Genomic DNA, 27,938 nt, shown 5'->3' with positions numbered 1-27,938 from the left:
TACGGAAAGCACACATTTAAAGCTGATCAAGGTTAAACAAGATCGGTTCCGACAACAGTTCAGAGTCATGGTGACATCAAGTGACTTGTCATCAAGTTGTGGTCTAATTTATTAAATGAAGCATGGCTCCATACATGTTTTTGGTGTTGTTTATTGCCTATTATTTTCCTGAGAACAATATCAATGAACACTTGTGTTGAGAGATCGTTAACCTAATAATGGTCACACACTCTGAGACCATTGATGACAAGTGTGAAGGAGTGTGATGCCCTCTTGAGATGAAAAGTGTGAAGGAGTGTGATGCCCTCTTGAGATGAATAGTGTGAACTGAACACCTTTTGCTCCATGTTCTTGTATTTATATATCCAAGCAGTAGGGAGCACTATAACACCTGTAAAACAACTCAAGCTGAAAAGGACTGTCTCCATGGGTACATTTACAACAGTCTTCATTTGCAACTCTCGCCTCTATTTCTGCATTGATCTGAAAGAAGTGGACATGCGAAAGCAAAATTACACTTTCTTGTGTTTTCTTTCCTGTTTCAGGTCAATGTAGATGAATGATTTTTTATTTATTTTTTATTTTACCTTTATTTAACTAGGCAAGTCAGTTAAGAACAAATTCTTATTTTCAATGACGGCCTAGGAACAGTGGGTTAACTGCCTGTTCAAGGGCAGAATGACAGATTTTGTACCTTGTCAGCTCGGGGGTTTGAACCTTTTGGTTACTAGTCCAATGCCCTAACCACTAGGCTACCCTGCCGCCCCTATGATGGTGAGATATAGGACTCCCAACCCAGCAGAGGTGAAGCAAGGGTTATGGGGTCAACCTTGGAAAGAATAAGAAATCCATTGTATATTTAGAAATACTTTATTCCTACACAGAATAATGCCATTGTACAAAAATACAGGAAACCATTTCAATAATGATTATTATAATAATAACATTAATAATATTGACTGTAATATTGCTCTGAAATACTGAAACAACAATGACAAATAACTCAACTAAGCTTGTAACCTGGTAAAGTTTTCCACCTCTGGACTATTAACTTCCTTTGTGTGAAATGAGACATACTCTATGTTGACATCAGGGTTGGCTGGGTTACTTTCTAAATGTAGTCTGTTACAGTTAGTAGTTACCTGTCCAAACACTTTCATTTGTAAGGTAACTTTTGGATTACCCCAACTCAGTAAAGTAATCTGATTACTTTGTTACTTTTAGTTTACTTTCCCCTTAAGTAGCACTAGAAGAGGACAACAAATTAATATTACCAATTGAATGTCATCTATTGCAGGATAAATCAATGTTAGAGTTTAAATAGCCCACCATACGTGGATGTTATATTTGACTTTATGGGTTGGTTATGTAGGCTTCTTCTAACACATTGCTTTCTACTGCAATACAGATAATAATACGATTTCGCTAAATCTTTACTTTTAAAACCAAAGTCTGTCAGATTTTCAGTCATTCCAATTATCTTAATACCCCTTCATCTTCAAGAACAGGACTTGGATATATGGAAATATAGATGAGCCAAATTGTTTTACCTGAGCATAACCCAAAAACGAAGGACTTGTTGATTATGATTGTGTTGTCATAGAGGACTGATTGGGCTCGTTGCTTCGAGTTTAAAAAGAAATGCTGCTCTCATGGAATCACATGCTTTGAGCACTACCGAAAAATGAATGCATATGCTGCATTTATAGGCCTATTATTTACGTTTTTGTTGGTGGCACTTTGATATTTCGATCATTTGCAGCTGTTTAATTTAATTACGTCTACTAAAAGTGCGCAAGTGTGAGCATGTGTTCATTTGACCTATGGACATGTTTTTTTAATCAACACGAATTATATTGTGCAATAAAATCCCCATTTGTGGTCTCCTTCAATTCAACTCGTTTTGACAGTATGGAGCACAATACCATGGAGGAGATTAGAATGGAGGAACTCCTTTTGCAAGAGCGGATTTTTCTCTGGCTGTCAACTAGTCACAAAAATGATGATTGATAGTCAATTTAGACTTCTTCATGGCCTGTGGGCTACACCACTGCTGTCTTGTGCTTATTTAAATGGGATAATCTTTGGATGGCGACAGCAGTAGCACCATTGGAAGACGTAGCTTGCTTGCACTGTAGCCAACAAAAGCCTATGCCTGCTCTTTTACCACGACCCATCATCAAACACATTTGGTGTGTCACCATAGTGATCTCAGACTCAAGCGGAAACACGTGTATTTTCGGCTTTTTTCAATGCTGATTTGAACGTAATTGTGAAAACAGAAAGGTTTCATAAATACTTTGTAAACACATTCCACAGCCATCAATGTCTGTCATAGGTGTGTGTACATGTGTGCTTGTGAGTAATGAAGAGAAAGAGGAAGAATGCTGTAGCATGCCACAATCTACATGGGTTTGCTTACACTGTATAATCTACTGTGTGTGAGTGTTGTGGATTTCTCAGTGGTGTAAAGTAAAAAAGTAGTTTTGGGGGGTATCTGTACATTACTTCACTATTTATAGTTTTGATAGCTTTTACTTTTACTCCACTACATTCCTAAAGAAAAGAATGTATGTTTTACTCCATACATTTTCCCTGACACCCAAAAGTACTCCTTACATTTGAATGATTAGCAGGAGAGGAAAATGGTCTAATTCACACACATCAAGAGAATGTCCCTGGTCATCCCGACTGCCTCTGATCTGGCGGACTCACTAAACACATACTTTGTTTGTAAATGATGTTTGTGTTGGAGTGTGCCCCTGGCTGTCTATACATTTAAAAAACTAGAAAATGGTGCCGTCTGGTTTGCTTAATATAAGGAATTTGAAATGACTTATACTCTTACTTTTGATACTTAAGTATATTTAAAACCAAATACTTTTAGACTTTTACTCAAATAGGATGTTACTCGGTGACTTTTACTTGAGTCATTTTCTATGAAGGTATCTTTACTTTTACTCAAGTATGACAATTGAGTACTTTGTCCACTGCTGGGGTGTCTTTAGATATTGTTTTTAGATGTATATATTGGTCCAGAAAATCTATATACCAAACATTATTAAGATGGGGCAGCAGTCTAAGGCACTGCATCTCAGTGCTAGAGGTGTCACTACAGACCCTGGTTCGATTCCAGGCTGTATCACAACCGGTTATGATTGGGAGTCCCATAGGGCGGCGCACAATTGGCCCAGCGTCATCCCGGTTAGGGTTTGGCCGGGGTAGGCTGTCATTGTAAATAAAAATGTGTTCTTAACTGACTTGCCTGGTTAAATAAAAGTTCAATAAAATAAAGATCTGATCCTTTGAACATTCACTTGACCAAAGAGGAACTATTGTACGATACAGAAACGTCTGTAGTTCACAAACAACAAGGAGTTGAATCATATATCTGGGCTTTGAACAGGTCACATAACAATACTTTATGCTTTTCAACTATTTCATTCTGAAATGTATTTCAAAATACATAGTCATATTAATTACTTTTTCAGATTTTCTCAAAATCCCAATTTTGATTGTCATGATTTGTGTCCTCTTGCAGTAACTATGTTGACGCCACATTTCAATGTGTCCTGTCTAGACACTTGCAGTAACTATGTTGACGCCACATTTCATGCATTTACACCAAACAGAATTTGTTCAGTGGTGCATTTTGATATTGTACTAAATATAGTACAAGGACGTGAATGGGGTCAAAGTAATCCTAGAAGTAATCATTTTGTTTTCAAAAGTATCTGTAATCTGATAACAATAGTTTTGCTGTTAACGTAACGGATTACAGTTTATAAAGAATGTAATCCGCTACATGTAATCCGTTACACCCCCAACCCTGGCTGAGGTTCTTGCCACTTCTTCTGATCTTTTTGATGTTTCAAAACAACATCCCACACAATTCAATTACAAAGGACCCAGCAACACAACCCACAGGATATGTGATCATGACAATAAATATAAATCTACAGTCCATCTCATATGAAACAATAATAAATAAATAACTTATTTGTGATAAATATGTTGGTTATAATACAGTAATTCAAAGGGATGCATGGCATCCATTTGGTAGAGTTCAAGTCAACACTGAAAAATGCAATTATGGTATGGAAGATCTCTGTTTTGAAGGAATTAACATACTGTATGTTGACATTGTCAAAAGTGTTTTGAGCTTGTCGACCTGTGGTCAAATGCAATGAGATGTGGTCCTCTTTGAGACCTTTGAGTCAATATTTTCAGCAGTACCCCAGGTCAGTCTTATACATATCCCAACTGCTGTGAATATTCAAATCCCACCATTGTGTGGTCACCGTCTTGCCATTCACTCATGACAGTTTCCCATTGCCAACAAATCCACTTATCCTCAACAGGAAATTGACAACGGGAAGAGGCGTGGCCTCGCTCCATCATCATAGACACTACAGAATCTCCATTCTGCTTTGTACTGGGGACCAGCACCGCTGCATATGTTTCGGTGCGACCACTTCTGCCCTTCCAGAACCCAGAGGCTCTCCCTAGACCCAGCCTCAACGGCGAGCCACCATCTGTATATTCTCAGGCAGGTGTGAGTGACAGCCAGTCGCCACCCCCTCCTATTCTCCCTCCTCCAGGCTGGCTCCCTCAGCCCATACACATGCAGCTGGCCGCCGACAGTGACTGGATGGTCTGCCACGCGGTGTGGGCGTCCATGAAGGACACGGGCTCGTAGCTGTCGGGCCGGCAGCAGGGGTGGGCGCTGACTTGCCGGGAGGTCCTCCGCGGCAGGGACCCGTCCTCCATCAGGGCCCTTAGAGCCAGGTCGTAGTTGGTCCTGGACGACTGGCAGGAGCCCACGCAAAACTTGAATAGGACGATCTCGTCCGAGTCGAAGCCCAGGCCCAAGTCCCGCACCCGCATCTCTCGTTTCTCCACCCTGCAGTCTGGACTGCTCTGCTGGGGCTGCCGGCCCTTCCCTTTGCCCTTTCTATCCCTCTCTTTCTTCTTCCTCCTCTTCTTTTTCTTGGCTGAGCCTTTTGGTTCGGCGTCGGAGTTGCGAGGGGAACGTCTCCCCCACCGGCCACTAGGGTGGTCGTCCACTTCGTCCATCACAGAGAGGTCTGAGAGAGAGAGGGAGAGAGATTTTGTTGTTTTATTTAGCCATAATTCTTCTTCTTTTTAATCTTCTTTTATTTAAATTCAATTTATTGACCTGAAAATTAGACAATACAATAGCAGTAGTGTTGTACTTGCATACATTATTATATGTACTATTATTATTACTACTACTGAATTGTATTTCATTTCCTCATTGCAATGTACTTAATTTTCTGAAATGCTGTACAATTGCTTTGGCAATATCTACAAATTGTACTTCATGCCAATAAAGCAATATGAATTTGATAGAGAGAGAGAAAGTTAAGATCAGTGGCTTATACTCTAGAATCGTGTTGCACACCCTTCGTTTACTCTTCTCTTTTCATGGAGAACATCATGCCTGATTATGTGCAAGGTTTAAATTGAAGGTCCTGTTGAACATGTAGATCTAGTTCCACTCTTACCATAGAGGCCATGCCAGGGGGAGTACGGGTCACTCTTCTCCTCTTGTTCCTCATCCACCTCAGGTAGAGTGTCTGGGAGCTGCCTTTCCCCCATCCCTCCCACCAGTCCCACAGCCTGGACAGAGTCTGCCTCCAAACCAGCGCCCATACAGGCCCCCTCCACCAGGGGCAGCAGAGAGACAACAACCCACAGCAGCACCTACAGGAGAGGACAGTCCATGAGAATTGGTACACGGAGCAGAGGACCAATGCAGCCAACAATATGACAACTATAAATAAGGAGGATGATAAATATGATGATTATGGATGATGAAGTAAATCATGATGAATCTGGTGGTTATTATGATGATGGTAAAGCTAATAAGTAACTCACCTTCACATTCCTCAGGTGGTAAGGTGCACCTGCTGATGGTCTGGTGGTCACCCCTGGTCTGTCTCTCCTCCTCGTCCTCCATCTTGGCCCACCTGGAGACAAAGCAGAACAAGGCCTCGCTCTGTCAATTGTCCCGACCTTAAGAACACACTCTTACAAGAATAACATAAACAAACAACATGATGCGGGCTGCTAGTGTCATCTTGTCGGTACATACAGACACAGAACGGCTCCTGTCCAGATAAAGGCTACCTGCAGTCAGATACCAGTCAAATACTTCTTTAGAAGGAGGTAGAGCTGGTTCTGTTGAAGGGGAACACGGGGATCACATATAGCGGTGATGCTTCACAGAGATCTTAGAGGAAACCACAGAGATGAGGAGGTTGTGATAAGGGGTTTGAGCATGGATTAAATGTAGATGTTTATATAGGAGGCGTACGGTGTGACCGGGTTAGCTGTATGTCAATGATAGCTCCGCACATCTCACCTAAGGACTGTTACTGTAAAGAACCTTCAAAGGCTCAAACACACATTTGACTGGCGTTCAGCACATCAGCTGAAGGTCCCTGGTTTGACCCCGGGTTTTCGGCACCAACTTTGAGGTGAACAGTAAAGGAAAACAAACGAGTAAATAGCACTAATAGTGCAGATTCACACTCACTGGACTTGAAGACAAATTATGCTCAAAAAAAAGAAAGGGTGTTTGTTCTACTTAATTTGTTAAGACAGTCAAGCACCTTTTGCTAGAACAGCAGACTATTACATAAATACAGCTCAGAAACAGAAACCAGTCACATCACCTTTCCGTCTCTCTCCAAAGGGCTGAGGTGTCACTTTAGATTCATGGATCCAGCATCCTACACTACATTCATCTTCCATCCTACTGGTTCTCTCTGTCCTCTCAGCTCTCCATATATACCCCAGCTGATGTGCCATTTAAGTAACACCATAGGAAACGTTCACATGTGGAGGGAGTGACTAGAAACAACTCGTGTTCTCGAGAAAATCTTTATTCAATCTCCTCTGGGAATCTCAAAGCCCATTTAAGATTGATTCCGACATCATCAACAGATGGTATGGCGAAACAAAATTCAGCCCAGAGAGACCAAAAACAACGACACATAACATAACATGATTCAGTGAAAACAAGCATAGGCCTATCTATATAAGATGCATCAACAGTAATCTATCATCCATCAGATAGAAGCGAGGTATGTAAACTCTGCGGCAATGTTTCTAAATACAACCCTCAGGGTACGTCTCCAGTGGCACCCTATTCCCTTCATAGTGCACTACTTTTGGCCAAGGCCCACAGGGACCTTGGTTAAAAATAGGGCTCTGGTCAAGCGAAGTGCTCCATCAATGGAATAGGGTGCCATGTGGGAAGCATCCTAGACAATCATCACAATGCTATCTTTACCCAGGACGAGGGAGTACTGACAAGATGACAGTACAAACGTTACGATAGGGTCTGTGTGTGCATCTCCAACCTGCTTCAGAGGCTTGACTATATCAATATAGTTACTGAGAAACAGTAAGTCAAATCAGGGCCAGGGAGAATGCAGACGTCTGTCTCTTACAAAATGGAACCTGAAAAGCAGAGGGAAATGTGTGTGTGTGTTTGTGTGTGTTTGTGTGTATGCGGAGAGTGCAATCCAACTCCCTCTCCCCTAACCTCATTTAAAAGCTGACCATAGTGAGAGAGAGAGAGAGGCTAAAGGGGCTTTTTCAACAGATCCCCTCTTGGTCCCTTGAGAGGCCTTGTTTTGAGTCCTTAATGCCACAGCTGGGAGCGTTTAGCCTCCTTTAGCCTTGTATGCTGGGTGTATGTGGGCCTGTCTGCCCGGCTCATTTCACTGTTTACAGCCCAACGCCTCCAGCCCCTCAGGGGGTAGAAGGTGGAGGTGGGCTAGCCGAGTCCTGAAGACCTCCAGAACTCCAGATCTTCATAGCCTGTGTTCATGGTGTGTGTGTGTGAGAAGTGTGTGTGTATGTCTGTGTGTGTGTGATTGGCCTCACTGGTCTGATTAAAGGCTTTGGTTTGGTCAGCAGCTTCTTCATTCGCAGAACTGAAACAAGGAGAGGTGATTGCTTGTCACCTTATATTTGTGTTGTTGGTACAGTTTCCTCCCCTTATTGAATACACCCACGAATTACAGTACCAGTCAACAATTTGGGCACACCTACTCATTCAAGGGTTTTTCTTAGTTTGACTATTTTCTATATTGTAGAATATTAGTGAAGACATCATCACTATAAAATAACACATATGGAATCATGTAGTAACCAAAAAAGTGTGATGGAGTGCTGCATCAGATGACCTGACCTCCACAATCACCTGACCTCAACCCAATTGAGATGGACTGGGATGAGTTGGACTGCAGAGTGAAGGAAAAACAGCCAACGAGTGCTCAACATATGTGGGAACTCCTTCAAGACTGTTGGAAAAGCATTCCAAGTGAAGCTGTTTGAAAGAATGCTAAGAGTGTGCAAAGCTGTAATCAAGGCAAAGGTTGGCTACTTTGAAGAATCTAAAATCTAAAATATATTTTGATTTGTTTAACACTTTTTTGGTTACTACATGGTTCCATATGTGCTATTTCATAGTTTTGATGTCAATATAGAAAATAGTCAAATTAAGAAAAACCCTTGAATGAGTAGGTGTGTCCACATTTTTGACTGGTACTGTACATACGTACACATTGAATTGTAAATTTGCTCTGAGTAAGGTTAGGTTTGCAATGAGATGGGAAGAAAAATGTAAGCTATCCTTATTGATGATGGTGGCAGGTAGCCTAGCGGTTAAGAGCTTTGGGTCACTAACCCGAAAGGTCGCTGGTTCGAAACCCCAAGCCGACTAGGTGAACTAAATCTGTCGATGTGCCCTTGACCAAGGCACTTAACCTTAATTGCTTCTGTAAGTCACTCTGGATAAGAGCATCTGCTAAATGACTGAAATGTTTATATACAAATATTGTAAACAGTATTAAACAATAAATAATTACACATTCATAGTAAATAAACTAAGTTGATATTTGCTCTTGGCTAGAGTGTGTTCCACCCAAGACTAATATATGGACAAATGATATTGCTTGAACATAAACATGTTTCACATTATCATCACTGAGTTGGGTATAGCTAGCTATATCCATAACTACTTTTGAATTTTAGTTAGCGGTGGTTAAAGTTAACTGAAGTTTGAAGTAGCTGAAGAAGATTATAGTTTCTCCAGGTCAATAGACTACTTTTAAGGTGAGGAACCATCTAACATCGAGTTATAAAATCCTGAACTTTGCCTTTAACAGCCCAGATCCAGTCTCTCCAGAACAGAACAATCTTCTATAAGGAAGCCCATTAGAGGTGTTCTATCCTCCAGCATTACCTGTCACGAACAGAGCCCTACAGCAGGGGGGACGGACCTCACTAAATCACCATCACAATAAAAGGGGAGAAAGAGGAGATTCAATTACTAGCCACTATCGTGTCTTCCCCTGATCATTACCAGACACACTTTTATCTGGGTACAGACACTTCCATAACACCTATGATGATATACACGGCATGTATGTTCCTTATTCATTCTGGTTCCTGTGCAAACCTGTTCTAATATGTCCAGTCCATCCAGTCAGAACAGACCATTTGTACACCTGGCGGTTGACAACTTGTTGCTTTTCAGATTCTGTACTATGCTGGTAGCAAACACACACACCCATAATCTCCACAGTCCTGTACTGTGTGTTCTTATGTGTTAAAGTGGTGGGTTTGGGTTTGATTCATCCCTTAAAGTGGTGGGTTCGGGTTTGATTCATACCCTCCCTCACATCACTTCTTGTTGAACGCGGAACGAGGAAGAGCTGCGGTTTTGATTGTTTGGAAAGTTTGTTGTTTGAAAGTGTATTGGAAAGTTCTTGGTAGCTAGCTAGCTTCTTAGTTTGGATCCCGCGACGCATTTGGCATCAGTTGCTGGGACTGCTTGTCTCTTTCCAGTGATCCTGCCGACCAAGGACGGGTCTGAGGAGCTATCTGGCGTCGAAGCTAGCCTAGCTGCTAGCTACCTGCATATCAAGCTAGCAGGGTAGCCTTGAGCGCAGCCCACAACGCGGTTAGCCATTATGGTTGGGACTGCGGAGCGGCCCGGGTTTGTGTCTGTCTAGATCCCTGCTGTTTGTTGTTTTCAATCTTCGCTGTGACCTGCCCTGTCTGGAACTGCGAGGAGTAACAGCATAACCCATGACAAAGGCCAAAGCCAGCGGGAGTACTGTTGAGGACAGTGGTGTCTCTCTATCACACGTGTAGGATCCTTTAAACTAACAAAAGGAAACCTACAGTACAAGCAAATGTTACAACAACAAGACATTAGCTTCAAGTGTTTTGCCAAATACTTGTGGAGTCAACTAATAAAAGAATGGACGAGCTGACCAGAGAGGTCCAGGACCTGAAGAATAGTTTGCTGTTCTCCCAGCTCGATGAGTTGGAACAGGAGAAGAGCAAAATGACAGCAATCTGTAAGTCATTGAGAGAGGACATCAGTTCTGTGTGTGAATCCATGATAACAATGACGGATAAATCTCGAGGGACAATCAAGGCGGAACAACATGGTTGTGGATTGAATTGCAGAATCTCTACATGAGAGCTGGACAGAGTCTGAGGACAAAGTGAGGGAATTGATCTCTAAGACATTGAAGATGGACCACAGGAAGATTGAGGTGGAGCACGCCCACAGGACTGGAAAACCCACCACCGGCCCAGGTGACAGACCCAGGCCAATAGTGGTCAAGTTTCTGAGGTTCAAGGACACGGTAGCTGTTCTGGAAAGAGCCAAGTACTGGAGAGGAACTTATATCTTCCTCAATGAGGACAATCCTGAAGCTGTGCGCCAAAAGAGGAAAGAACTGATCCCAGTCATGAAAGCTGCCAGAGCGAGTGGGGACATTGCTTACATCCGCTATGACAGGCTCATTGTCCACCAGAAGCCTGGAAGGGATGAGAGAGCCAAGCCTATGGGTTCGTAGCTTCAACTTTGCAGCACACACACACACACACACACACACACACACACACACACACACACACACACACACACACACACACACACACACACACACACACACACACACACACACACACACACACACACACACACCAATTGATTAATGGACTGCAGAATGTGCTTTGTTTGCTCTTTTCAGTATTATGTCTCTCTGATAAGCTACCCAGGAAAGGGATGAAAATAGTCCATATTAATATATGTAGCCTTAGAAATAAGGTTCTTGAAATCAATAACTTGTTAACATCAGAGAACATTCATATATTAGCCATTTCTGAGACTCACTTAGATAATACATTTGATGATACATCAGTAGCAATACAAGGATATAGCATCTATTGAAGAGACAGAAATGCTAATGGGGGAGGTGTTGCTGTATATATTCAGAACCATACTAATACTGTAGAACTTTGTTCTAAAGCTGTATCCGTACACATTGGATGCAGTGAACACAATATAGTGGCTATATCCAGGAAGGAAAGCCAAAGTTACATAAACTGGGCCTAAAATAGTGTATAAGAGATCATACAAAATATTTTGCTGTGACTCTTGTGTGGATGATGTTGAAAATATTTGTTGGTCTGATGTGATTATTGAGGAGCATCCAGACGCTGCACTTGATGAATTTATGAAATTGCTTCTTCCAATTATTGACAAACATGCACCTGTTAAGAAACAGACTGTTACCCTCGGATGGGGCCACAGTGTCTCCTGACCCCTCCTGTCTCAGCCTCCAGTATTTATGCTGCAGTAGTTTATGTGTCGGGGGGCTAGGGTCAGTTTGTTATATCTGGAGTACTTCTCCTGTCCTATTCGGTGTCCTGTGTGACTCTAAGTGTGCGTTCTCTAATTCTCTCCTTCTCTCTTTCTTTCTCTCTCTCGGAGGACCTGAGCCCTAGGACCATGCCCCAGGACTACCTGACATGATGACTCCTTGCTGTCCCCAGTCCACCTGGCCGTGCTGCTGCTCCATTTTTAACTGTTCTGCCTTATTATTATTCGACCATGCTGGTCATTTATGAACATTTGAACATCTTGGCCATGTTCTGTTATAATCTCCACCCGGCACAGCCAGAAGGGGACTGGCCACCCCACATATGCTCTCTCTAATTCTCTCTTTTTTTCTCTCTCTCGGAGGACCTGAGCCCTAGGACCATGCCCCAGGACTACCTGACATGATGACTCCTTGCTGTCCCCAGTCCACCTGACCGTGCTGCTGCTCCAGTTTCAACTGTTCTGCCTTATTATTATTCGACCATGCTGGTCATTTATGAACATTTGAACATCTTGGCCATGTTCTGTTATAATCTCCACCTGGCACAGCCAGAAGAGGACTGGCCACCCCACATAGCCTGGTTCCTCTCTAGGTTTCTTCCTAGGTTTTGGCCTTTCTAGGGAGTTTTTCCTAGCCACCGTGCTTCTACACCTGCATTGCTTGCTGTTTGGGGTTTTAGGCTGGGTTTCTGTACAGCACTTTGAGATATCAGCTGATGTACGAAGGGCTATATAAATAAATTTGATTTGAAATTTGATTTGTTAGAACTGTTAAGGATCCATGGATTGATGAGGAATTGAAAAACTGTATGGTTGAAAGAGATGGGGCAAAGGGAGTGGCAATTAAGTCTGGCTGCACATCTGACTGGCTTACTTACAGCAAATTGAGAAATTATGTGATGGAATGTGAAAGAATGATGAAAAAAACTTTGGAGTACTTTAAAAGAAATTATGGGCAGAAAGACAAATTCAACTCCATCTTTCATCCAATCAGATGGCTTATTCATCATGAAAATCTTGATGTTGCCAATTATTTTATTGATGATTTCATTGGCAAAGTGGGCATACTTAGACAGGAAATGCCAACAACGAACAGTGAGCAATTGTATTCATGCAAAGGAAAGTATTGCAAGTTTGAATTTTGTAAAGTTAGAAAGATTATTGTTATCGATCAATAATGACAAACCTGGCATTGACAATTTAGATGGAAAGCTACTGAGGATGGTAGCTGACTCTCCTATCTGTCATATTTTTAATCTGAGCCAAGAGGCAAGTCTTTGTCCTCAGGCCTGGAGGAAAGCCAAAGTCATTCCGCTACCAAACAGTGGTAAAGCAGCCTTTACTGGTTCTAACAGCAGACCTATCAGCTTGCTGCCAGCTCTTAGCAAACTGTTGGAAAAATTGTGTTTGACCAAATACAATGCTGTTTCTCTGTAAACAAATTAACAACAGACTTTCAGCATGCTTATAGAGATGGGCACTCAACATGTACTGCACTGACACAACTGATTGATGATTGGCTGAAAGAAATTGATAATAAGAAGATTGTGAGAGCTTTACTGTTAGATTTCAGTGCAGCCTTTGATATTATTGACCATAAGCTGTTGTTGAAAAACGTATGTGTTATGGCTTTCAACCTCCATATTGTGGATTCAGAGCTATCTACGGTATCTAATAGAACTCAAAGGGTTTTCATTAATGGAAGCTTCTCTAATGTCAAGCATGTAAAGTGTGGCGTCCCGCAGGTCAGCTCTCTAGGCCATCTACTCTTTTCTATTTGTACCAATGACCTGCCACTGGTATTAAACAAAGCATGTGTGTCCATGTATGCTGATGATTCATCCATATAGCATCAGCAACCACAGCTAATGAAGTCACTGAAACCCTTATCAAAGAGTTGCAGTCTGTTTTGGAATGGGTTGCCAGTAATAAACTGGTCCAGAACATCTCTAAAACTAAGAACATTTGTATTTGGTACAAATCATTCCTTAAGTTCTAGACCTCAACTAAATCTGGTAATGAATGGTGTGGCTGTTGAACAAGTTGAGGAGACTAAATTACTTGGCGTTACTTTAGATTGTAAACTATCATGGTCAAAACATATAGATTCAATGGTTGTAAAGATGGGGAGAGGACTGTCTGTAATAAAGAGATGCTCTGCTTTTTTTTGACACTACACTCCAAAAAGCAAGTTCTACAGGCTCTAGTTTTATCTTATCTTGATTATTGTCCAGCCGTGTGGTCCAGTGCTGCAAGGAAAGACCTAGTTAAGCTGCAGCTGGCCCAGAACAGAGCAGCACGCTTTGCTCTTAATTGTAATCAGAGGTCTGATATAAATACTATACATGCCAGTCTCTCTTGGTTAAGAGTTGAGGAGAGACTGACTGCATCACCTTCTTTTTATAAGAAACGATGTGTTGAAAATCCCAAATTGTTTGCATAGTCAACTTATACACAGCTCTGACACACACACTTAGCCCACCAGACATGCCACCAGGGGTCTTTTCACAGTCCTCAAATCCAGAACAAACTCAAGAAAGCGTACAGTATTAAATCTCATATTGCTCAAATAAACAGAAAACCTGGTTTCAAAAAACAGATAAAGCAACACATCGTGGCCCAACGCCTCTCCCCTATTTGACCTAGATCATTTGTGTGTATTCATTGATATGTAGGCTATGTGTGCCTTTAAAAAAAAGTAGTTCTTTGAGCTGTTCTTGTCTATTGATGTTCTGTATTATGTCATTCTCTATTGTGTTTCATGTTTTCTGTGGACCCCAGGAAGAGTACAGTGCCTTGCGAAAGTATTCGGCCCCTTTGAACTTTGCGACCTTTTGCCACATTTCAGGCTTCAAACATAAAGATATAAAACTGTATTTTTTTGTGAAGAATCAACAACAAGTGGGACACAATCATGAAGTGGAACGACATTTATTGGATATTTCAAACTTTTTTAACAAATCAAAAATGGAAAAATTGGGCGTGCAAAATTATTCAGCCCCCTTAAGTTAATACTTTGTAGCGCCACCTTTTGCTGCAATTACAGCTGTAAGTCGCTTGGGGTATGTCTCTATCAGTTTTGCACATCGAGAGACTGAAATTTTTTCCCATTCCTCCTTGCAAAACAGCTCGAGCTCAGTGAGGTTGGATGGAGAGCATTTGTGAACAGCAGTTTTCAGTTCTTTCCACAGATTCTCGATTGGATTCAGGTCTGGACTTTGACTTGGCCATTCTAACACCTGGATATGTTTATTTTTGAACCATTCCATTGTAGATTTTGCTTTATGTTTTGGATCATTGTCTTGTTGGATGACAAATCTCCGTCCCAGTCTCAGGTCTTTTGCAGACTCCATCAGGTTTTCTTCCAGAATGGTCCTGTATTTGGCTCCATCCATCTTCCCATCAATTTTAACCATCTTCCCTGTCCCTGCTGAAGAAAAGCAGGCCCAAACCATGATGCTGCCACCACCATGTTTGACAGTGGGGATGGTGTGTTCAGGGTGATGAACTGTGTTGCTTTTACGCCAAACATAACGTTTTGCATTGTTGCCAAAAAGTTCAATTTTGGTTTCATCTGACCAGAGCACCTTCTTCCACATGTTTGGTGTGTCTCCCAGGTGGCTTGTGGCAAACTTTAAACGACACTTTTTATGGATATCTTTAAGAAATGGCTTTCTTCTTGCCACTCTTCCATAAAGGCCAGATTTGTGCAATATACGACTGATTGTTGTCCTATGGACAGAGTCTCCCACCTCAGCTGTAGATCTCTGCAGTTAATCCAGAGTGATCATGGACCTCTTGGCTGCATCTCTGATCAGTCTTCTCCTTGTATGAGCTGAAAGTTTAGAGGGACGGCCAGGTCTTGGTAGATTTGCAGTGGTCTGATACTCCTTCCATTTCAATATTATCGCTTGCACAGTGCTCCTTGGGATGTTTAAAGCTTGGGAAATCTTTTTGTATCCAAATCCAGCTTTAAACTTCTTCACAACAGAATCTCGGACCTGCCTGGTGTGTTCCTTGTTCTTCATGATGCTCTCTGCGCTTTTAACGGACCTCTGAGACTATCACAGTGCAGGTGCATTTATACGGAGACTTGATTACACACAGGTGGATTGTATTTATCATCATTAGTCATTTAGGTCAACATTGGATCATTCAGAGATCCTCACTGAACTTCTGGAGAGAGTTTGCTGCACTGAAAGTAAAGGGGCTGAATAATTTTGCACGCCCAATGTTTCAGTTTTTGATTTGTTAAAAAAGTTTGAAATATCCAATAAATGTCGTTCCACTTCATGATTGTGTCCCACTTGTTGTTGATTCTTCACAAAAAAATACAGTTGTATATCTTTATGTTTGAAGCCTGAAATGTGGCAAAAGGTCGCAAAGTTCAAGGGGGCCGAATACTTTCGCAGGGCACTGTAGCTGCTGCTTTTGCAACAGCTAATGGGGATCCTAATAAAATACCAAATACCACTCTGACTACAATGTCCCAGATATGTCCTTCTAACTGACGCTAGACTAAACTGTAGTCAGCAGCGACAAAACCAGAGGATCTGATTATGCTGCATAATCCCCTAATGCCTTCCAGGCTGGAGAGAGGAGGAGGTAATTGCTTGTTAGTGCCAGTTTCCACTCTTTAGCTCAGCTGTCGCCTGTCAAAAACCCACAGAACTCTGCCTAAAATGAGAAACAGATACCTGCCAATGTTTGCGGCTCAGATAACCCTGGTCAGAAGCAGCCAATCAGAAGGTGTGTACAACACTTCCCTGGGCTGGAGATCCCTGGAGGAGATGCTAGCTAGAGTATCCGGATAGACAATGTCAGTGTGTTTTCTTGCATTGAAGAGTTCTATGAAAGTTAGTCTCTGGTGAGCAAGATATGGTTTTGGGTTCTACTTACTGGAGACTTTTCTGCCCTATGTGACCATCTTGACATAGTCTTAGGTAAGAGGGCTGTATTTCTCAGGTATATCACACGAAGATACACAACAGAAGAGCCATTACATATCAGATCAAAGACAGCTAATGAGATATTACTGCTTTCATTCATACTAAGAGATTAGTATCAAAAGTGCTTCATCAAGCTGAACAGCCCCAGCCTGGTGCCATATATATTTGTGTCGTCTTGCCAACTCCTAAGGTAACTGTCACACCACATTGACACATTCATTTTCATGCTAGGCATTGACAAGACAGCACAAACAGATCTGAGATCAGGCTATACCAGCGCAGGGTCATTGTTAAGACACCCATGAGGACTGAAGACTAAGGTAGAGAGGGTCCACTATCAATGTTTTGGACATAGTGGCTCTGGATGAGAGAGAGAGTAGTACAACTGAACTTCAACCCTTAAAGCTGAGAGAAGCATAAGGTGAAACAGTGCCACTGGTCACCCCAGGCGCATTTGTTATTGTTTCTGACCTAAACTGGGATATGCCTAACCCCCTGGTTGTCCTACAATCTAAACTAGATGCCCTCAATCTCAAACAAATTATCAAGGAATTTACCAGGTACAACCATACATCTGTAACCATGGGCACCCTCTTAGATATCATCCTGACCAACTAGCCCTCTAAATACACCTCTGTCTTCAACCAGGATCTCAGCGATCACTGCCTCATTGCCTGTGTCCGTAATGGGTCCGCGGTCAAACGACCACCCCTCATCACTGTCAAACGCTCCCTAAAACACTTCAGCGAGCTGGCCTTTCTAATCGATGTGGCCCGGGTATCCTGGAAGGATATTGACCTCATCCCATCAGTAGGGGATGCCTGGTGGCACTTTAAAAGTGCTTTCCTCACCATCTTAAATAAACATGCCCCACTCAAAAAATGTAGAACTAAGAACAGATATAGGCCCTGGTTCACCCCAGACTTGACTGCCTTTGACCAGCACAAAAACATCCTGTGGCATTCTGCATTAGCATCGTATAGCCCCCGTGATATGCAACTTTTCGGGGAAGTCAGGAACCAATATACTCTGTCAGTTAGGAAAGCGAAGGCTAGCTTTTTCAAATATAAATTTGCATCCTGTAGCAATAATTCCCAAACCTTTTGGGACACTGTAACGTCCATGAAGAATAAGAGCACCTCCTCCCAGCTGCACACTGCACTAAGGCAAGGAAGCACTGACACCACCGATAAATCTACGATAATCAAAAATATCAATAAGTATTTTTCTACTGCTGGCCATGCTTTCCACCTGGCTACCCCTACCCCAGCCAACAGCTCTGCACCCCCCGCTGCAACTTGCCCAAGTCCCCCCCCCACGCTTCTCCTTCACCCAAATCCAGACAGCTGATGTTCTGAAAGAGTTGCAAAATCTGGATCCCTAAAAATCAGCTGGGCTCGGCAATCTGGACCCTCTCTTTCTAAAATGATCCGCCGAAATTGTTGAAACCCCTATTTTCTAGCCTCTCTTTCGTATCATCTGAGATTCCTGAAGATTGGAAAGCTTCCGCGGTCATCCCCCTCTTCTGTTCTAAAATCTTGGAAAGCCAAGATAACAAACAGATCACCGACCATTTAGAATCCCACCGAACCTACTCCACTATGCAATCTGGTTTCAGAGCTGGTCATGGGTGCACCTCAGCCAAGCTCAAGGTCCTAAACAATATCACCATAACCGCCATCGATAAAAGACAGTACTGTGCAGCCCTCTTCATCAACCTGGCCAAGGGTTTTGACTCTGTCAATCACAGCATTCTTATCGGCAGACTCCACAGCCTTGGTTTCTCAAAAGACTGCCTCACCTGGTTCACCAACTACTTCTCAGATAGAGTTCAATGTGACAAATCGGAGGGCCTGTTGTCCGGAACTCTGGCAGTCTCTATGGGGGTGCCCCAGGGTTAAATTCTCAGGCCGACTCTTTTCTCTGTATATATGAATGTTGTTGCTCTTTCTGCTGGTGATTCTCTGATCCACCTCAACGCAGACGACACCATTCTGTATACATCTGGCCCTTCTTTGGACACTGTGTTAACAAACCTCCAAACAAGCTTCAATGCCATACAATACTCCTTCCGTGGCCTCCAACTGCTTTTAAATGCTAGTAAAACTAAAGGCATGCTCTTCAACCGATTGCTGCCCGCACCCGCCCGACTAGCATCACTACTCTGGACGGTTCTCACTTAGAATATGTGGACAACTACAAATACCTAGGTGTCTGGTTAGACTGTAAACTCTCCTTCCAGACTCACATTAAGCATCTCCAGTCCAAAATTAAATCTAGAATCGGCTTCCTATTTCACAACAAGGCCTCCTTCACTCATGCTGCCAAACATACCCGTGTAAAACTGACTATCCTACCGATTCTTGACTTTGGCGATGTCATTTACAAAATAGCCCCCAACACTCTACTCAGCAAACTGGATGTAGTCTATCATAGTGCCATCCATTTTGTCTCCAAAGCCCCATATACTACCAACCATTGTGACGTGTATGCTCTCGGCCCTCGCTACATATTCGTCGCCAAACCCACTGGCTCCAGGTAATCTATAAGTCTTTGCTAGGTAAAGCCCCGCCTTATCTCAGCTCACTGGTCACCATAGCAACACCCACCCATAGCACGCACTCCAGCAGGTATATTTCACTGGTCATCCCCAAAGCCAACACTTACTTTGTCCGCCTTTCCTTCCAGTTCTCTGCTGCCAATGACTGGAACGAATTGCAAAAATTACTGAAGCTGGAGTCTTATATCTCCCTCTCTTAAGCATCAGCTGTCAGAGCAGTTTACCGATCAATGTACCTGTACACAGCCAATCTGTAAATAGCACACCCAACTGCCTCATCCCCATATTGTTATTTATCTTCTTGCTCTTTTGCACCCCAGTATCTCCACTTGCACCTCATCATCTGCACATCTATCACTCCAGTGTTCATGTTAAATTGTAATTGTTTTGCCTCTATGGCCTATTTATTGCCTTACCTCCCTACTCTTCTACATTTGCACACACTGTTCATATATTTTTCTACTATGTTATTGACTGTACATTTGTTTATGTGTAACTCTGTGTTGTTGTTTTTGTCGCACTGCTTTGCTTTATCTTGTCCAGGTCGCAGTTGTAAATGAGAACTTGTTCTCAACTGGCCTACCTGGTTAAATAAAGGTGTTCTCAACTGGCCTACCTGGTTAAATAAAGGTGTTCTCAACTGGCCTACCTGGTTAAATAAAGGTGTTCTCAACTGGCCTACCTGGTTAAATAAAGGTGTTCTCAACTGGCCTACCTGGTTAAATAAAGGTGTTCTCAACTGGCCTACCTGGTTAAATAAAGGTGTTCTCAACTGGCCTACCTGGTTAAATAAAGGTGTTCTCAACTGGCCTACCTGGTTAAATAAAGGTGTTCTCAACTGGCCTACCTGGTTAAATAAAGGTGTTCTCAACTGGCCTACCTGGTTAAATAAAGGTGTTCTCAACTGGCCTACCTGGTTAAATAAAGGTGTTCTCAACTGGCCTACCTGGTTAAATAAAGGTGTTCTCAACTGGCCTACCTGGTTAAATAAAGGTGTTCTCAACTGGGAGAATGAGAAAGGGAGAGAGGGAGAGAGCGAGAGAGGGAGAAAGGGATAGAGAGGGAGAATGAGAGAGGGAGAGTGGGAGAGAGAGAAAAAGAGTGAGAGAGAGTGAGAGAGTGAGAGAGTGATAGAGGGGGAGAGTGAGAGAGAGAGATATTCAGTTGAAGTCGGAAGTTTATATACACTTAGGTTGGAGTCATTAAAACTTGTTTTTCAACCACTTCAAAAATGTCTGGTTAACAAACTATAGTTTTGGCAAGTCGGTTAGGACATTTACTTTCACAAGTCATTTTTCCAACAATTGTTTACAGATTATTTCACTTATAATTCACTGTATCACAATTCTAGTGGGTCAAAAGTTTACATACACTAAGTTGACTGTGCCTTTAAACAGCTTGGAAAATTCCATAAAATTGTGTCATGGCTTTAGAAGCTTCTGATAGGCTAATTGACATAATTTGTAAAGTGGTGATCCTAACTGACCTAAGAGAGGGAATTTTTACTAGGATTGAATGACAGGAATTGTGAAAAACTGAGTTTAAATGTATTTGGCTAAGGTGTATGTAAACTTCAACTGTATATATATATATATATATATATATATATATATATATATATATATATATATATATATATAGAGAGAGAGAGAGAGAGAGAGAGAGAGAGAGAGAGAGAGAAAGAGAGAGGAGGAAAATGTTGGATACATTATATAGAGATATCTATAAAAAAAACTCATAAAGCAAAAACAGCACACAAACACAACCCCCCCCAACCACAAACCTTCCCTTGCCCTCCCTCACTAATTTATTTAAATTCAGTTCAGTGTTGGTCCAGGCCCAGGGAAAGCTGACCATTAGTGCGTCTGGATGAACAAATGCCCTGCAAAGCGTTTCCGTGTCTCCCACTTGTCTTGAGCCCCTCTCGTAATGACCTGCTGGCCCGTCAAGTTCAAAGCAGACCATGACACCATGATGAATGGAGCTGACCCAGCAATTTCAGAAGAATACAGCTGTGGTAACTATCGCTTTGTTCTAAATGTAAGTCTGTTAAATCGGCAATAGACATTAAGAGCAATAATACATGTGTAATTCTAGTATACTTAGCAGTTTGTTTCAACTGCAAGAAAGTAAGACACAAATGGAAGAGTGAGCAGTTGTTGTTTTTTAAGTACAAATTGACATTTCTTTTAATCAGAGCATGCCCCCTTCACTTCACCCCAAAATACGTATTGTGGCTCAGTGAGGTCTCTAAACAATTCCAGATTGAGGTTGAGGTTGCCCTGTGGCACTCCGGGTTGTATAATCTATTTCTCATGACTTATTCTCCTCCATCTCATCTTAAAGGCTCAATCAGGGTGACATTATCCAGTAACGTCAGTCACACTCTCACAAACAAGGCAAGCCAGACACACCTCCCCTGCGTAGACTTCTACATAGAAATCTATTACACTGGATTTCTAGATCTTACAGAAAGTCATATGTAAAACCTGCAGTTGATACCAATTTTTAAATGATCTAATATTTGCTTACCACTAGGGGGAGGGACTAGAACTTGAATAACACTTGAGCTTAGTGACTAGCGAGTTAATAACAAAATATATAACACGTTGATCCATTTTTACATTGCGCTGGAACTAACTGCCTGTCAGAGGCAATACAGGTAGATATTAAGATGCAATGAGCAATGAAAGAGGAGCGAAGAAGAAGCATCAGAGTGTAGCGATATACACCTCCAAACCAAACAGCAGCTTTTTATACCCATAAACTCCAAGCGTGTTTAAAAAGACCATGCAGGCCAGAAGGAGGTCGCAGTCAAAGGGAAAAGGAGTGTCCAGTTGATCTGACCACTACTAACCGGGGTGCAGACCTCCATGACCTTTGACCCGAGGAAGTGGAACCAGTGGAAGCTCAGTCCCATTCAAAATCCAATTTTCCCTAACGCTAACCCATACCCTAACCCTAACCCAAAAACCTAACCTTAACCCTAGCTTCTAACCCTAAACCTAATTCTAACCCTAACAATAATTCTAACCTTAACCCTAAACCCCCTATAAAAAGCATTTGACCTTGTGGGGACCAACAAAATGTTCCCAGTTGGTCAAATGTTTGTTTGTTTACTATTCAAACACACACACACACACTACTTCCCGGGAGTGAGATTCCAAAGTAAATGGACAGTCTTAAATCAACATAGCCCAGTTCCCTGACCTCCCCAATCTACACAGTGCTGCTGGCCGAACGCTGAGACCGAAGCCGCCACTGCATCAGCACGCAGCCTTCCCATTAGAGGTGAGTATGAGGTCAACTGACAGGAGACCAGTAGTTTGAGACCTGTAGTTAGAGGCCAGTAGTTAGAGACCAGTAGTTAGAGACCAGTAGTTAGAGACCTGTATTTAGAGACCTGTAGCTAGAGACCAGTAGTTAGAGACCAGTAGATAGAGACCAGTATTTAGAGACAAGTAGATAGAGACCAGTAGTTAGAGGCCAGTAGTTAGAGACCAGTAGTTAGAGACCAGTATTTAGAGACTTGTATTTAGAGACCAGTAGTTAGAGACCTGTAGTTAGAGCCCAGTAGTTAGAGCCCAGTAGTTAGAGACAAGTAGTTAGAGACCTGTAGTTAGAGAACTGTAGTTAGAGACCTGTAGTTAGAGACCTGTAGTTAGAGACCTGTAGTTATAGACCAGTAGTTAGATAGCATGAAGAGAAACATGTAGGGCACAGGGTTTTGACAGTACCGAGAGCACCAGAACATCAACATGACACAGCATCAAAAGAAAAGGCAATGAAGCGTTTCGCATGTATGTGTTTGCTTTTTGATTACCAATAAGAGGGCATGGTCAGATTGAAAGAGGTTTGCCAATCAGACAGGTACAAACAGCTGAACACCATGCAGGTAACCATGAGGAGGTGAGAGACTACCCGAGAGAGACCAGCCAAGACCAACAATTCTCACAGTTCTCTAGCACCTGGGAGGCAATGGAAATCAGGGAAAATGCATACTCCTGTGTGTGAGGTAGTAAGCACGCTCTGAGGGGGACACACATCGAACATTAGCAGGTGTGTGTGAATGACGATTTGATATTCAGATTGCAGCCCACCGCTGGGGAGGGTCACTCACTAATACTTCCTGACTGCCACTATTTCCTCAAAGTAAGAGATTATCTGGCCCTACTAGGGAATTGGCACGAGAACAAAGGTCAAGGAGCACATATATTGTAGTCAATCTAGCCTACATTGGGCAGGGCCATTGTCAATGTACACACAGAATGAGCTTTTCAGAGCTCATTTGAAACACAAAGATGAAAGGGCTGAATTATTAATATAAAGATAGTTAGTGTTCAATAGGTTTACAGATACACAATAAGTAGAGGGTATAATAGATAAACATTTTATGATAAAAATACCAATAGGTCTGCATAGAAAATCTGGTGACTCATAAAGTCAGGGCAATATAGGTGACAGCTGTGAGTAAAGAGTTATGTATGACAAAAACAGCTGATGTGAAAAGAATGCCTTTGACATCAAACCAGCTAATGAATTGTTGTCAAAGCAAACACCAAGACAAGGGAAATAACCAATGACAGGCGAGGACTGTAGCTTTCATGGCAACCATGTACAATTACGCACAAGTAAAGAATAGGAATGTAATTAAATGTCATTTACATTTAACCTATGTCACAATTTTAAATGAATGATATGCCTAATGTAGTCGTAACGCATTATTTCCTACTCAAATAAATAGTATTATTTGTAGAATTCAATAATAAATTGTGCGTTACTTGACCTGCTATCCAATGCGTTTTAGTCCAATCTGCGTGCGCGCCAGTGAGGTCAGACACTTTCCCCCAGCAAGCCCCTGGTCGGCTGTGGAGCATGGCTTGGCGGTGAAAATTCACACAACGATGTCCGTTAAAGGTACATAATTCTCATGCGTCCAACTTTTCAGGTTGTGTCCTCTTTGCTTGAAGTTTAAAAAAAAAAATCTTCAAAGGCTTTGGTTTCAGGAGAGCACTAAAGGCGCCTCCCTCTATGCGGCCAAGCCTTTCTGTTCTGCTCTCCACCAAATCCTTTCAGTTTCACCCTGCATAGGAACAGAATAAATATCATTCTAATTACACCCTGCTTAGGAACATAATAAATATAATTCTAATTACACCCTGCATAGGAACAGAATAAGTATCATTCTAATTACATCAAAAGTTGAATTGTACACATAAATACGCACATTACCAAAATATTTATGCTGCAATCTTGTGGGATAATTCCGTTGATTATTTCATGATGAGCACATCTGTGGACATGTCAAACAATGCTTTATCAGTTCAAACAAACAATTGCATGAACACACTTTATTTTCTGTGTGTGTGTGTGTGTGTGTGTGTGTGTGTGTGTGTGTGTGTGTGTGTGTGTGTGTGTGTGTGAGAAGGGGGGACATAAAAACCTAATGGAGCAGAGAGACTTTGGGTCATGTATGATGAGTTACAGGTGACTCAACGTCTTAAGTTTCATGCATTGTTAGTGACATTTATTTCCCACCGCTGAACAAGTAGGCCCAAGGCAAAATGAGGTTTATAAGACAAGCATTTCGCTACACCCGCAACAACATCTGCTAAATATGTGTATGTGACCAATAAAATGTTATTAGATTTGATTTAGGTTATATGTGTAGTTTCTTCCCCCATACTCGGACTTGCTCAGTCTTGCCTCCTAACATTGATACAAATACGAGTAAACAAAGCGCCAGGAACGCGCATAACCTTAAGGCTTTTCCAGGATTATTCCACAATAAAATGTTCAAACAAAAATGTTCCAATGTACAAGTTATGTTTTGGATATAGAACCGCAGCCCGGCTATGTCCTTGGTATGGAAACGTTGCGTCTCACATTCAGACAGTGTCCCTCGCCCAGAACTTGGAACTCGATGGCGTTCTTGCATTCAGAACAGTTTTTTTTGTCTTTGGTACCTGTTGTTTTTCACAGATATAGTTCAGGTTAAAAAAAACTCTTGATGTGACCTCCACGTCAAAATCTACTTCACCGCAACTGAGGATAAAGTATTTTCAACATTGCATCTCCATGCGTCATGCCATTACGCGGTGGCAGTGCAACTGTTACCAAATCATCAATGTAGGCTATCCCATCGATCTTTGTTGAGTGGGTATCCGTCACTAAATGGTATCCAATATTCAGCGACTTTGCAGCTCTTTTGTGTATTTGGGCGCACACTAGAGATCCTATACAATACACAAGCACAGGAGGCGATATGTTCACCACGCTGCTCTGCCTGTCAAAATCATTGTGAGACGGGAGCGCACTGACGCTCTTGAGAGTGCCGTGATTTTTCCTGCCCCTCTGCATAGTTCAAATATATTTTTGTTAATGGGGAGGGCGCATTGGAATTGTCATATCTGAAAGCGTTTGGATATGGATACGTGTCTGTGCGTTGGTATTGACAACAACAAGGTTCCTAGCAAAAATATAAGCAGGAGGCCTACATATACTTTAAGGAAATGTACTCCGCCACAGATGTCAATTCACGCCTATTCCACATTGGTTGGAAACAACATTGATTCAACCAGTGTGTGCCCAGTGGGCATGGACTGACTCCCAAGTTGTTTATGCTCTGTCCCATAAACTTGAGTGATTGTACTGCATTCTTACATTCTTCATGAACTAACAAAGGATACTGTCCACAAACGTGTATTTGCCACCCTCCTCTCAATGTTTGCATAGTCATGGCAAGGCCTCCCTTATAGACTGTCACCAAGTCTACTGTAATCCACAGAGAGGGATTGATGGAGGGCAGAGAGAGAGGGATTGATGGAGGGCAGAGGGTGGAGAGAGATATGGAGGGAGGGCAGAGGGTGCAGAGAGAGAGGGATTGATGGAGGGCAGAGGGTGGAGAGAGAGATGGAGGGAGGGCAGAGGGTGCAGAGAGAGAGATGGAGGGAGGGCAGAGGGTGCAGAGAGAGAGATGGAGGGAGGGCAGAGAGATAGGGATTGATGGAGGACAGAGGGTGGAGATAGAGAGGGAGGGAGGGCAGAGAGAGAGGGATTTATGGAGGGCAGAGGGTGGAGAGAGAGATGGAGGGAGGGCAGAGGGTGGAGAGAGATGGAGGGAGGGCAGAGGGTGCAGAGAGAGATGGAAAGAGGGCAGAGTGTGGAGAGAGAGATGGAGGGAGGGCAGAGTGTGGAGAGAGATGGAGGGAGGGCAGAGGGTGGGAGAGAGATGGAGGGAGGGCAGAGGGTGGAGAGAGATCGATGGAGGGAGGGCAGAGGGTGCAGAGAGAGATGGAAAGAGGGCAGAGTGTGGAGAGAGAGATGGAGGGAGGGCAGAGTGTGGAGAGAGAGATGGAGGGAGGGCAGAGGGTGCAGAGAGAGATGGAAAGAGGGCAGAGTGTGGAGAGAGAGATGGAGGGAGAGCAGAGGGTGCAGAGAGAGATGGAAAGAGGGCAGAGTGTGGAGAGAGAGATGGAGGGAGGGCAGAGTGTGGAGAGAGAGATGGAGGGAGGGCAGAGTGTGGAGAGAGAGATGGAGGGAGGGCAGAGTGTGGAGAGAGAGATGGAGGGAGGGCAGAGTGTGGAGAGAGAGATGGAGGGAGGGCAGAGGGTGGAGGGAGAGAGATGGAGGGAGGGCAGAGGGTGCAGAGAGAGATTGAAAGAGGGCAGAGTGTGGAGAGAGAGATGGAGGGAGGGCAGAGGGTGGAGAAAGGGGGATTCCTTCAGAAAGGGCCTGCCTGACATACTTCAGATTCAGCTGCTGCACTGTACGGCACACACCTCCCCTCCCCAAACGACCCCACCCCCTCTATCAGGCCAGCTCCAGCACTCCCTCTAGGGCAAACACTGGGGCCCGCGGAACACAAAAGCCTGGGCAAACAGCGCCTCGCTCACCCAGCTCTCCTAACTACCACACAGAAGGCAGAGACAAACGCAAGGGAGGATCCCCGCCCGCGATCCCTATTAATAGAACTCAGGTAACTATACACACACAGCTGAGCATGGCAGGTTCAACAACATAGTGGAACCTGTGGACTGTACTGTGCCTATGCCAGAGAGGGACCCTAAGGCAAGGGGACACCTGGGCAAGGTGAGACAGATGGGAGGATTACACAATACATGTTTACTACATTTGACAGGATGACTCTCTCACACCGTCAGAGAAGGGATTGTGAAAGCATACGTATTAAAGCTGCATCAATGCAGAAGAGTTGTATTTAACCATGACAACAAGGAAACTAATGAATGACAGTTTCAAAGCTCTTTGAAAAGGAGATTGACAGGGTCTTCTGAGAACATGCCTCTGGCATATAGATGCTGCCTACATACAGTGGTGTAAAGAACTTCTACTTGAAAGTATAAGTACTTAAGTTGTTTGGGGTATCTGTACTTTATCATTTATATTTTTTACTACTTTTACTTCACTACATTCCTAAAGAAAATAATGTACTTTTTACTTTAATTTCCGACACCCAAATGTACACTTTATATTTTGAATGCTCAGCTGGGCTAGAAAATGTTCAAATGAACACATTCACGCATTTATCAAAAGAACATCCCTGGTCATCCCTACTGCCTCTGATCTGTCGGACTCACTAAACACCCATGCTTAGTTTGTAAATGATGTCTGAGTGTTGGAGCTTGCCCCTGGCCAGCCAAGAATACAATTAAAACATGAAAATTGTACCGTCTGGTTTGCTTAATGT

General features: G+C 42.8%; 1 protein-coding gene across 1 annotated transcript; it reads right to left on the bottom strand.

The window, feature by feature from the left end:
- Nucleotides 1–2,896: 2,896 nt before the first annotated feature.
- Nucleotides 2,897–26,038, bottom strand: LOC112227086 (artemin-like). Its single transcript, XM_024391922.2, has 5 exons — nt 24,464–26,038; nt 24,018–24,314; nt 5,902–5,993; nt 5,529–5,727; nt 2,897–5,087 (listed from the first exon to the last, which is right to left on the bottom strand). Exons 2-5 carry the CDS (start codon nt 24,106–24,108, stop codon nt 4,612–4,614), a joined length of 858 nt encoding a protein of 285 aa, XP_024247690.1. The 5' UTR covers nt 24,109–24,314; nt 24,464–26,038; the 3' UTR covers nt 2,897–4,611.
- Between the last annotated feature and the right edge of the window lie 1,900 nt (nt 26,039–27,938).

Source organism: Oncorhynchus tshawytscha, linkage group LG28, assembly GCF_018296145.1.
Source record: "Oncorhynchus tshawytscha isolate Ot180627B linkage group LG28, Otsh_v2.0, whole genome shotgun sequence".
NCBI classification, from domain to species: Eukaryota; Metazoa; Chordata; class Actinopteri; order Salmoniformes; family Salmonidae; genus Oncorhynchus; species Oncorhynchus tshawytscha.
This window is presented reverse-complemented; position numbering and strand designations above follow the sequence as displayed.

Excerpts from the sequence above, each read along its gene's own strand:
- LOC112227086 (XM_024391922.2), bottom strand. The coding sequence starts at position 24,108 with ATGCTCCACAGCCGACCAGGGGCTTGCTGGGGGAAAGTGTCTGACCTC. Across the intron at positions 5,728-5,901 it reads ACCACCTGAGGAATGTGAAG|GTGCTGCTGTGGGTTGTTGT; the intron begins GTGAGTTACTTA and ends CCTCTCCTGTAG. Across the intron at positions 5,088-5,528 it reads CCCCTGGCATGGCCTCTATG|ACCTCTCTGTGATGGACGAA; the intron begins GTAAGAGTGGAA and ends TCTCTCTCTCAG.